Here is a 13,116-nt window from a genome sequence, read left to right on the forward strand (position 1 = left end):
CAGCTTCAAAGGCACTTTCATGAAAACTCTGAAAATGTCGGGCAAGACAGACTAGTTTTCTCACTTTTTTTACAGAATTAAAATACATTAGAACAAAGTATAGTTTCAGTTACGGGAATGAGTATTGACTAAGAAACACGTAGAAATGAGTGCTGAACAAATTTTATTAAAATTTTTCCATTAAGGGCCGAGCCCGTGGCGCACTCGGGAGTGCAGCGCTGGGAGCGCAGTGATGCTCCCACCGCGGGTTCAGATCCTATATAGGAATGGCTGGTGCGCTCACTGGCTGAGCGCGGTGTGGGTGACACCACACCAAGGGTTGCGATCCCCTTACCGGTCACGAAAAAAGACAAAAAAAAAAAATTTTTTTTCCATTAATAAATAGAATTTGAATTTGTGAGTCTTTGTGAAATAGTTCCTTAAATACTCAAGAGAAGGATTACATATGCAGATTAACTGTTTACCTTACTACTATCACATATGGCTACTATTCTGTTACCATGATAATCCAAAATGCTTCTGAGGGAACTGAGAAGCAGATACAATCAGTCCCCCACTTACAAAGATTAAACTTATAATTTTTTGACTTTATGATGGGTTTATAGGGGTATTAAATGCATTTTCGACTTGATATTTTAAACTTATGATGGGTTTATCAGGATATAAGCCCACTGTGAGGTGAGGAACGTGTGTACTCTCATATACTGATAAAATTATAAACTGGATCAATACTTCTAGATGGCTATTTGGCAATATATCAAAAGCAATAAAAAAAAAAAAGCAAACCTTTAACCCATTATATCTACTTCTAGGAATTTATCCTAAGGAAATTTTAAAAAGTCTACAAAAATTGAGCTCAAAGATACCTACTTATAAAGCACTTATGTGTCCACATAAGAATATTACAAATGATTTTCTCACTGAAAAAAACCCTTAAGATGTTTAACATAAGAAATGAGTTATTTATGTGTAACCCACTCATGTGCCATAAATTAAAATTTTTATATGTATTGATATGAAAAGAGGTTCACGATATAGAATTAAGTAAAGAGAACATGTTACAAGACGGTATACATAATTCCATTGCTGTTAAAACAAATGTTGATTATAAGAATTGTATAATTATACATGCATATATGTGGATACTCCAAAGAGTTCATGGAAAAACAGAATTAAAATGCAATGTGAATTATTCCATGAACTTTCTGAAGTACCCTGTTACATAGATACATGAGGGGGTCTTCAAAAAGTTCATGGAAGGATTTGTTTTCTTTATTTTATTTTATTTTTTGTCATTTTTGAGACCGGCTGCACCGCACTCAGCCAGTGAGCGCTGTGAGCGAACCGGTCATCCCTATATAGGATCTGAACCCGTGGAAAGCGCCGCTGCGCTCCCAGCGCCACACTCTCCCGAGTGCGCCACGGGCTCGGCCCTGTTTTCTTTAAATTCTGCTTTCCATAACCTTTTTGAAGTACCCTTGTGTATATATTCATACATATGTGTGTGTATATGCACGTATACGTATATACACACATACAGACACACAAATACACAAAGACTGTATTAATAAGTTAAGATGTTGGGGCCGGCCCGGTGGTGCACTGCTACAGTGTGCCGCTTGGGAGTGTGGTGGCGCTCCCGCCGAGGGTTCGGATCCCACATACAGACCGGCCGCTCACTGGCTGAGCAAGGTGCGGGTGCAACACCGAGGGTTGCGATCCCGTTGCCTGTCCCGGTCCGGTACGGGCGCGACACTGAGGGTTGCGATCCGTTGCCGGTCACGAAAAAAAAAAGACAAAAAATAAAAAAAATAAATAAATAAAATAAAAAAATAAGATGTTGACTGTATTTATGAACAAGAAAGCAGAATTAGGGCATTGGGGATTTTCTTTTATGTTTATGTTCTCTGATTTTTCTGAAATAAGCATGTATCTTTGGTAATAGAAAAAAGTTATTTTATTTCGGTTGTGCTCATCTGATTATTAAGAAATTTTGTATTTAGCTGGTTGATACAGATATCTGATTGGCTATCTATGACTGTTATTTGTTCTAGTTAGTATAAACAATAGCCATTTCTTGAGAATTACAGTTAACATTTACCAACAGGTTTCTGTAATTTCCAAAATCAGCATGAAATTCCATTTTGAACTAATATGTCAAGCTAGTATTTCTATTGGGGGAACAAGGAAAATACTCATATAAACTAATGTGTTAGAGAGACTCTCAGGTCAATATATCTCAATCATCTCCAAAATATTTAAATTCCAAACATGCTACCCATAATTGAGGTGGAGAGAGTACAAAAAACCTTTACAAAGAAGCAACCATTTTTCATTAGAGTCACAATCCTTGGAAGACATGAGTGCCAGACAAATTAAACATTACATGAATAAAGTAACTGTATTTTATTCACCATTGCTTCTTTTTTTTTTTTTTTTTTCCATTTTGTCTTTTTTCGTGTCTGGCAACGGATCGCAACCCTCAGTGTCGCGCCCGTACCGGACCGGGACCGGCAACGGGATCGCAACCCTCGGTGTTGCGCCCAAACCTCGCTCAGCCAGTGAGCGGGAACTGGTCTGTATGTGGGATCCGAACCCTCGGCGGGAGCGCTACCGCGCTCCCAAGCGGTACACTGTAGCAGTGCGCCACCGGGCCGGCCCCACCATTGCTTCTTTTTAAAACAAGTCAGAGATCTGATGTAAATCTTACAAAGATTTCAAGAAGCTGGTCTCACCTCACAGTTCCTTCAGATACATTAGGCACTGAAAGAGTTACATCTAGAGAAATCTGACATTGGCTTCTTAAGATGGACATCATTCTTAAGGCTTCCACTTCACTTCTGGGAGCATTCACCGAGGCACAGCCTAAATAAGTCAGTTTATTGAAAACTACACTGTCCTCATCAGCCACAGGTGTAAAAGGACTTGATACTTCAGAATCTGAAAGAAACAAAGAATAAGAAGATTATTATTTTGGGTTTGAAGTTTTGTTGACATGAATAGCAAGTAAAAATCTGCAATATTTAGGTTCTAAAATTAAACACTAACGAGATAATAGGCCATATTTCAGAAGAAATGCCCATGAAAGCCAGAACTCTCACACTAGAACTCTGTCAGTAACACCAAGATTTTTAGGTATTACTGTTAGAGTCAATCCCCAAACCTAAAAGGTGACCTGAGATTCAGATATGATTTATTTTTCTGCCTCTTCTAATTTGTTTCGACTTTATAACTTACACTTAGGGCAAACATACATTTAGTATTTTTCCACTCTGAAAAATCCTATCTCTGATTTGTCTTTTTTTTTTCTTTTCATTTTTTTCTGTTTTTCGTTTTGATTTGTCTTCTTCTGATCTATGCTATTGTCATTTCTCTCATTCATCATCTTAGCTACTTCATTACATTCTCTCAATTCCCTTGCTTTCCCTTTCCCAATAACGTCTATAGTTTTAACACTCCACTTTTCCAAATAAGCCCTTATAACTGTCCTCTTCCTACTTTCTTGCTATCCTTTCCTGTCCCTTGTTTAGTCTCCCTGTTCCAACTTGGCAAATACTCCCACAGAGCTATACAGGCCTGGAGTAAACATCTATTTTTCAAGCATTAAACCTCCATTTCTCTAACATTGCACTCAAATTCCTTTATTCCTGGAAAAATCTTTAAGCATTCTGGAAAAAAGACTCCCTCAACATCATTTAACTATTTCTCTTTCTTTGGTATAACCAAGATATATTTAAAAGGAAATCAGAATGGTACATATGTTTACTCCTCCCACATTCCCCTAGACCTAGAATTTGGAGATACTAGAGAATATAGATAATGGTTTTTGCTTGCTCTAAATCAAACCTAGTACAGGGTGGACACTCAAATATTAAAAACAATAACCTTCAGTTACGCAAGCAATGCAGCAATCCTAACCTCCTTGTCCAGGTTTCACTGGCAGGCTCATTTCCGGTTTTTGGAGCCCTACTAATAGCACAGGGTTAATGGTGGATGAAGCTGAGTGTTGATTAGAAAGAGGCCCATCTCCTTCGCCATCCAGTTGTGACCTTTTTGCAAGGTCCTTATCCACTGGCTGGTCGTCCACCGGAGGATCCATCAGCACATCTGCTAGCTCTTTTTGCAGCTGCTGTTCACTTCCGTTCCCTACGATCTAAGGGTCACAAATACATGAAGTCAGCAAAGTGAGAAAGAGAGGCTAGTACTGATTAAAATGGATCCACATTCTAAAGAAAATCATCCGCATTTCTTCTGATACAAAGACATCTTCTGAATGTTTTGTAAAAATAGAATAAATCAAGATCTGCGACACATGAGGGCTGCAGCTGCTCTCTTAACTTAGTTTTTCCAAAAAAAAAGTGCCTAGTGAATTTGAGAATTACAGAAATATATATGATAACCTGCCAATGTTATTTAAGTGCCCTAAACAATTAAAACATTTGTGATTTTATTTGCTTGATGAGAAATAATGCTTTTAAAAGGAATAATTTTAGTAGCTTCTCTTACCCTTAAGAAAAAGGAATAATGTACTTCATTCTAGAAGTTATCAACAGAAACATACCTATTAGGCAATAAGTTTCCATATGTATTTTACCACTCCTGCTATAAGTAAGCCTCCTATATTTCTAAGGAAGATTTCTCTGATATAAACAGGTTCTTAAGGTTCTGAGACACTTTAGAAAAGTTGAAATGTATGTATAAAATAGACCTGAGGAATAAAAGCATCCTATTTCAATAATATGAAGTATTTTTTAGAAAGTCATGATGGTTTATTATTAGTTGCTCAACAAGGAAGTAAACAAGTACAAAATCAAGTGGATCCTGCCCAATGCTAAGGAAAACAAGTGACAAAACCCAGTATTGTCACTAAATGCTTATTCAAGAAATATTAGAAAAATTAACAAAAGAATTAATTTAGAAAAAGGAAATCATGAGGAAAAAAGGTGGGTCTGACTTTGTAGGATTTATGAAGACCAAACACCTAACAAAAAGTTAAAAAAGTTAAAATGGGTAGAGCTATGAGATTGTTAATGTTAGGAAGGAAAATTTCAATAACAGATGTACCTCTGAGCTACCAAGAAACCCAGATGTTTCTCAAACATCTCTTATTGTTTTGAGCTTTTATAACTATAAACTTCAAGTCTCTTGGGCTGTAAATTATGATTGAGAAATAGTCTTTTTTTGCTGATAATTTCCCAAGAAAGTTCTAACTCTTCAATTATTCTTGCCTTGGAAATAAAGGCCCATTGGCTTCAATTACACTGTTTCTGTGAACTTCATTTTATGTTTGAAATTATTGCTAATGGAACTACAGTGGGTCTAGTAATTTTAACTCTTTGAGAAGCCTGATTCTATACATCCACAAGTGCAATCAAATTTCTTTTTTCAGAAGTTCTGCTTTTAAAAGTTTTTAAAGCACTGAAAAAACAAACTAGTACTTAGTTTCCAATTAACCTCTTTTTCTTTCAAAACTGGAGAATAAATACTGTATCACCTGGTATAAACAAAAGATAGCCTAATTGAACCTAAACTCAAAGAGAAATAACATATAGTAGGAAAGTTAACACCTTCCTGAAAACAGGTGGAGAAAAGCTATTAGACTTCATGTTTAAGCAATTAGTAATTACAACTGGGAAGATGAAATAAATTGAAGAAAGATATATTTTACACGTTATGAAGTACTGTTTTGCTCTTTGGCATATGAAGTAAGTAAACCCAAGTTTTCTGTTGGATAGGATGCCTACATTGAAATGTATTCCCTGTAGGGAAAATATACGAAAATGGTCAGGGCTCCTCAGATGTTCAGAATCTTGCTGAACATTTGATGTAAATATGCACGTGCGCCCATGTGTCTAATAGTTGGTTATTGTCTAATGTAATTGTGCATGTGCACCCAGGTGTCCTGGGTTATGGACTTGAGTATAAAGGACGAATGGCTCTGATCCACAGTGGCCCCCCTGCCCCCGGGATCCCCCCAGGGAGGCCACTACTGCTGCTGGAGGCTGTTGCTGCCGGTGCCCCCAGATGCCCCAAGAGGCCACTGCCGCTGTTACTTCAGCTGCTGCTGCTACTGCTGAGGACTGAGCTTATGTCATCTGCCAATGGCTCCTGTGATCTTTCCCAATTACCTAGCGTGGACTTGTGTATGAGGGGTCTGGTGACCCAGCCTGGCATGTGAGGGGTCTGCTGACCTAGTCTATACAATGGGTCTGAAGGGTCTGTGGGCCCTAGCCCTGACAATACAAATGGAAAACTTAGTGTAACTAAGTTAATGAAATGTTTTGGCTTTAGTTATGAATTGCCTAGCCATGCATTCCCCAATCACAGAAATGTGCCAAACCCTGAAAGAAAACATGTTTATACATTTGTCTTTTGTGTTTACACATTTATCTTGCATTCTTTCCAGAGTTAAGGAAACTGAAGTTGTCTTCAGCTCTTTCCAGAGTTGTCGTCAACTCTTCAATTTCCTTAACTCTTCCTTAAATTTCCTTAACTCTTCCTTAAACTCTTACTTAATTTCCAATTAAGTAAGTCTGGGGTGGGGCCTGATGATTTGCATTTCTAAAAAATTCCCTGGAGATGGTGATGCTGCTAGTCTGGGGACTGCACTCTGAGAAATAGTCTAAGATTAACTGTTTTTAACTCTGACTGAAATAGAATTAACAGTACTACTAGGGAGCTTGTTAAAATTAAAATACCTGCTCCTCCCTCTGTGCCTTACCTCACATCTTGACAACTAACTCAGTCTTAGAGAAAAGAGCCTGGACATATGCATTTTTAAGAACCTTTGCAGGTGATTCTGATATACAACCAGGATTGAGAAACACTACCTCAGATCAAAACCCCAAACTAAAATGCCAACACAGTATTTTCCAGAGGGTCCTCATAGGCACTGAAATGACCTTTGGCACTTTTTGAAAATGCAAATCCTTTGGTTCCACTCAAGAAATACCTCTGTGCATGGGCTCCAAGAATCTACTTTTTAAACCAGCATCCCATGAGATGTTTACATAAAGTTTAAGAATCACTGGACTAGGACTTACACAGTTCATTTATTTTCTAATATTTTCATGCATGAATGGCTCATTATGATGAAAGGACTGGCTGCCACTGATCTTTACTTTTAGCATTTGCCTACCTCCACTAGTGAAGCTGAAAAAGTATTTCATTCTCAAGCCTCCCATACAACATAAGTTTAGTCACTGAGATGTAAACAGAAGTTGGCTGGGGAGGCTTCTAGAAAACTGTTGCTTTTCCTGGTAAAAGAAACAAGCATGACTGGTTCCATCCCCTTTCCCCTCTTCTTCTAGCCTTGGAAACTGAATATGGAACCATGGTGGACACCTTGTGACAGTGGGATGACATCAGAATAAAAGGTCAATAAGCCAGAAATGATTTGAGCAGATAAGGAAAAGAAATTGGGTCCTTAATGGTACAGATGAGAAGTTGGGGAACTTTTTCTGTAAAGGTACACATAATAAATATTTCAGGCTTTGCAAGCCATATATTTTGTTTCTGTCACAGGTACTCTACCTTTGTAGCATGAAGGCAGCTACAAACAAAGTATGTAGCTATGTTTCAAATAAACTTTATTTACAAAAACAAGTGGCAGGCCAGATTAGACCAGCAGGTGGTGTTTGTTGACCTCTGATGAACAGCTTAAACAAACAAGCAACTCCTTATCTCCAGACTTCTTGTTATAGCAGAAAAACAAACCCACTATTAGTAGGGTTTTCTCTTCCTTGCTGCCAATGGCATTCCTAACAGATACCACAATCACCTCTAAAATAAATGTGATTTCAGGTAAAGTAATCAAGACAGTGTGAAAGTGCAGACACATAGATCAATGGAACAGAACAGAGTAGAGAAACAGATGTGCATATATGGCCAACTGATTTTCAACAAAGTTGGCAAGGTAATTCAATGGAGAAAGATAATAAAAAAAATAAAACAAATGGTTCTGGAACAATTAACTTGACATCCCTATGCAAGAACATGAATCTCAACCAATACTTCACATCACACATAAAAATTAACTCAAAATGCATCACAGATCTAAACGCATACTAAAACTATAAAACTTACAGAAGAAAATGTAGGAGAAATCTTTGTGATCTTGGGACACAATCATTTCTTAGGACATAAAAAGTATGAACTATAAAATTAAAAACTGAGGAAATGAACATTATCAAAATTAAAAATTTCTGCTCAAAAGACACTGTTAAGAAAATGGGGCTGGCAGGTTATCTCAGTTAGAGTGGGTGCTGATAACACCAAGGCCCAGTGTTTGGTCCCTGTACCAGACAGCCACCAACAAAACAAAACAAACACAAAAAACTGGGCTGCACTCAATAGAGCAGTGCTGATAACACCAAGGTCAAGGGTTCAAATCCCCACGCTGGCCAGCCACTGGGGGAAAAAAAATGAGAGAATTAAAAGACAAGGCACAGACTTGGAGAAAATACCTGCAAATCATGTATCTGGAAGGACTTGTATCCAGAATATATACAGAACTCTAACAATTCAATAATATGAAAACAAGCCACCCAATAAAAAGATGGGCATTTCACCACAGAAGATATACAGATGGCAAATAAGCGCACGAGATGAAACTCAACATCATGAGCCACTAGGGAAATTGAAACCACAAGAGGATATCTCTATACACCTCTAAGAATGGATAAAATTAAAAACAAAACAACAAAAAACAAAACCCTGACAATACCCCAAGAGCTGGCAAGGATGTGGAGCAACTGGAAAACTCTTACACATTGCTGGTGGGAATGCAAAATGGTAAAGTTATTTTAGCCATTTTTTAATAAAGCTTTATATAATAAACATATAAACTTTTTTTTTTTCCTTTTTGTCTTTTTTACTGACCGGTAACGGGATCGCAACCCTCGGTGTCGCGCCCGTACCAGGGACCGGCAACAGGATCGCAACCCTCAGTGTTGCGCCCGCACCACGCTCAGCCAGTGAGCGGGAACCAGTCTCCACATGGGATCCGAACCCTCGGCAGGAGCGCCGCCACACTCCCAAGCGGCACACTCTCCAGTGTGCCACTGGGCCGGCCCAAATATTTATAAAGTTTTTTTTTTTCCCTTTTTGTCTTTTTTCGTGACCAGTAACGGGATCGCAACCCTCGGTGTCGCGCCTGCACCGCGCTCAACCAGTGAGCGGACTGGTCTCTACATGGGATCCGAACCCTCAGAGGGAGCGCCGCCGCACTCCCAAGTGCCGCACTCTACCAAGTGCGCCACCGGGCCGGCCCTAAACATATAAACTTTTATGTTTATTTTTATTATTTTTTAAATATTATAAACGTATTTGTTTAGTGGGCCCCTTGAACCAGACTGAGCAGAGGATGTTTCTTAAATTATCTTTATGTCCCCAAAACTTCTGGTAGTGACTAGTACAGAATACATATGAAATACATGTTTACTGAACTGAATTTTATAAATGCAAAGAATAGAAGCCAAAGCAGCTTGATTTGATCCAATTTGGATATTGGATATTCTACAAACTTGGGCTTAATTACAGAAAAAGAGATCTGAATAATTTTGGCTTTGTCTACTTAATAACGAAAAGGAAAACCATCATTTCCTATTATTTTGAGCAATGTCATTAAGGTTTAACATTTAAAATAAGAATTGTAGACAAACCAAAGAACATGCTGCAAGATACAATAAACTTTATTTTGAAGTCCAACACAGACTCCTAATGTAATTTAGCACAAATATAAAGATAAAAAAGCAAAACAAGTATTTATGGATACTAGAACTAAGGGTCACATTTAGATATGTGTTCATCTCCATGTAATCTACATTAAAAAGAAGGAACAGTTCTTTAGGAAATAGTCATGAACTGAGAAAGAAAACAATAAGCATAAAGTTGCCAATTTAGCATTTAGCAGCTACTGTAAACATAAGACAGAAACCGTACGGTGAATAATTTACTAATAATTCTGCTTACAAAGAAGGTTAGTAGTAACAAAAAAAAATTGGCACTCAGAGCTGGTATGTGGCACAATCCCAGGAGGCACCGTTCACAGCATAGACTATTTGAATGGCACTTCCTAGGACTGTACTGTGAGCAGCCTATGCAACTGAACTTAGTAAGCCATACTTGGACCCACGTAAGACAGACCTGGGTTTGGGACATGGCTCTGATACTAATTCTGTAGCTGTGAGCAAGTTAAACTCTGGAAACCACAGCTGTCTCATCTCTAAAATAAGGATGTTAATATCTATCTCAGAGGACTGTTATAAGGGTTCATTGAGATTATAATAATATGATTATTGGACATGCATTATATGTACCTCAGGCACTGTATCATGTGGTTTTTACAAGAATTATCTCATTTAATTCTCACATCACAGTTCCTGCCAATTGGTAAGCACCCAGTAAGTGTAAATATTCCCCCACCCCACTTTCAGCTTTCTAAATAAACTCTGATCCACCTAGAGTTAAACTTTGAAAAAGAAACAATAATTTAAAAAACAAGTAGTTGTTCTACTTTTCACAGTCGAAAGAATTCTAAGAGCATACCTACTATTCATGTGCAAAAGAAGCATACTGGAATAACATTTGGCTTTTCTAAATATATCAAATAAAGGTAACAACTTATATGGTAGAATTGGCAACAAGCTATTTCCTTGAGAGCAAAACTGCATTTATGAAACAAAAGGACAAAATGTTCCAAAGGCAATATTCAGAGTCATTTCCTGATCTCAATTTTCTATTTCTAAATTTAAATCCCTCATTTCTCTTTACTGCAACAATTACAATAGGCCCCACTTGATCTGTCAGTTATACAAAGCTACTTTAGACAGTCTGGGACCTTTTTCTGTGGGAGATTTAAGTCTTCGAGAGAGTATGCTTAGGGAATGACAATTTGTGCTTGAGAAATCCCTACATGATCAAAAAATTAAAGACAGATAAATTACTGATGATCTACAGTTCCCATATTTTCATTCTACTGCAGTGAAAATATAAGTGTAAATGGTTCACACAGTAATTTTACTAGTCTTCAGTATAAAAGCTGAGCCACTGGGAAATAAGTAGATAAACCTCAGTTTTATCAGAAAGCAAGGCATAAAAGAACCAAAAGTCCAATTTTGCTATTCAAAGGTTTAGTTACTAATCTCAAATCGGCTCTCACATTCATTCTGTGATCTTTGATAAAGTGCTAAATTTGTGCTTCACTTTGTAAATTGTACCTATTCTGATTATCCATCTCTTTATGAAGGAAAGACCAAAGAAACAATGTAAAGTTACCATTAGGAATCACTAGCATTAATTTAAAATAAAAAGAGGAGGAGGAGGAACAGAAGCTTGTGAATTCATCAGGAAAAGTCAACTCAAGAAAGACCCAAAATATTTATGGTTGTTTCACTAAATAATGGGATTATGGCTGGGTTTTACTTACTAATTGTCTGATTTTCTACATCAAGCACACATTACTTTTATAACTAAAACAAATGACAGGGCCGGCCCGGTGGCACACTGCTACAGTGCGCTGCTTGGGAGTGCGGCGGTGCTCCCGCCGAGGGTTCGGATCCCACATACAGACCGGTTCCCTCTCACTGGCTGAGCGAGGTGCGGGCGCAGCACCGAGGGTTGCGATCCCGTTGCCGGTCCCGGTCCGGTACAGGCGCGACACTGAGGGTTGCGATCCGTTGCCGGACACGAAAAAAGACAAAAAGGAAAATAATAAATAAATAAATATAACAAATGACAGAGGCTATTTGTATTTTGGGAGAAAAAGAAAAGCAAACATAATCAATCACACCGTATGCAGTGGTCCTGATTCCACACCCTTTCTAGATCTTCCCACACGCCGCAGACCCACTTCCTTGCATGAGAAATTCTTAATAATTCTTCAAGGCTTTGCTCAACTGCTACCTGCTCTATGAAACTTTTCTTCTTCGGGCAACAATTATGTTCTCACACAATTCTGCTCATACCTGTATTCTGGCACTTGATGAATTGTATCATGATGACATATTTACTGATATGTCTCTGCTACCACTACTCTGACCCCATTAATTAAACTGAGTTCATCATAAAGCAACTTTACTTGCTGAATAAAAGACCATTCTATAAAAGGTATTTGTAGAATGCCTGTGTTTTCCATAACTAAACCAGTCACATAACACTTTTCTTTAAAGGGCATACACCGAAAGCATTACCCATTCCAAGAAGCCTTCCCTGACTCTTCCCCCAAGCTGAGTTAGGTTTCCATCTTCTCTGTTCTATAACAGCCTTTGTTCATCTGTACCACTGCATTCATCTTACTACACTGATGTTGAAAATTAAATATGGCCACAAAATTTCTATAGCTCTTCCATCAAGAGGTATAGCCTATTGCCCCAAACCCTTGAATCTGGACTGGCTTTGTGACTTGCTTTGAACAACATAACATGGTAGAAGTGAAAAAGTGCAATTTCTTTTTTTTTTTTTCCTTTTTGTCTTTTTTCGTGACCGGTAATGGGATCGCAACCCTTGGTGTCCAACCTGCACCGCGCTCAGCCAGTGAGCGGACTGGTCTCTATATGGGATCTGAACCCTCGGCGGGAGCGCCGCCACTCTACCGAGTGCACCACCGGGCCAGCCCCAAACAGTACAATTTCTAAGCCTAGACCTTAAGCCTCTACTCCTGTCCTTAGACCACCATGCTGTAAAGAAGCCTAAAATGAAAGACCACATGGAGAAGGAGACCCAGCCATCCCAGTCAAGCCCAGGCCTCACCCAACCCACCAGATGAATCAAGTTGCATGACCACAAGCAAGATTAGCAAAATGACCTAGTCAAATCCACAAAATCATTAGAAATAAATTGTTTTAAGTCACTGAGTTTTGAGGTAATTTGTTACAAAGCAAATAACCATAATAAGACATTTAATAACTATCATATATCCTAAGTTATAAACATCTTGAGGACAGGTACCATGTTGAATTCACCTCTATTTTCATTTGGCCTTTTCATATCTTCTCACTGGCTGTGATGTTCTCCAGTTCTGCTATCATTCCGCTTGGGACTCACCTTGTCCTTTGAAGCTATGTCTTTTGTCACTTCTGGAAAATATTCAACTATTATTTCAAGTATTCCCTTCCC

At 38.3% G+C, this 13,116-nt stretch overlaps 1 protein-coding gene across 3 annotated transcripts in view; it reads right to left on the bottom strand.

The window, feature by feature from the left end:
* The window catches only part of RABGAP1 (RAB GTPase activating protein 1), a 146,523-nt gene that overhangs the window by 110,383 nt on the left and 23,024 nt on the right, over positions 1-13,116 (bottom strand). For 2 of the 3 annotated variants that reach the window (XM_008583665.1, XM_008583666.1), the window contains exons 3-4: positions 3,919-4,153; positions 2,736-2,940 (exon numbers count right to left, since the gene is read on the bottom strand). In XM_008583665.1, the coding sequence (XP_008581887.1) occupies positions 2,736-2,940; positions 3,919-4,153 (440 nt within the window). Of the gene's footprint in view, positions 1-2,735; positions 2,941-3,885; positions 4,154-13,116 lie in introns of those variants that run through there. The other variant, XM_008583667.1, reaches the window with a different exon arrangement.

The sequence above is a fragment of the Galeopterus variegatus genome, unplaced genomic scaffold (assembly GCF_000696425.1).
Source record: "Galeopterus variegatus unplaced genomic scaffold, G_variegatus-3.0.2 Scaffold2992, whole genome shotgun sequence".
Taxonomy (NCBI): domain Eukaryota; kingdom Metazoa; phylum Chordata; class Mammalia; order Dermoptera; family Cynocephalidae; genus Galeopterus; species Galeopterus variegatus.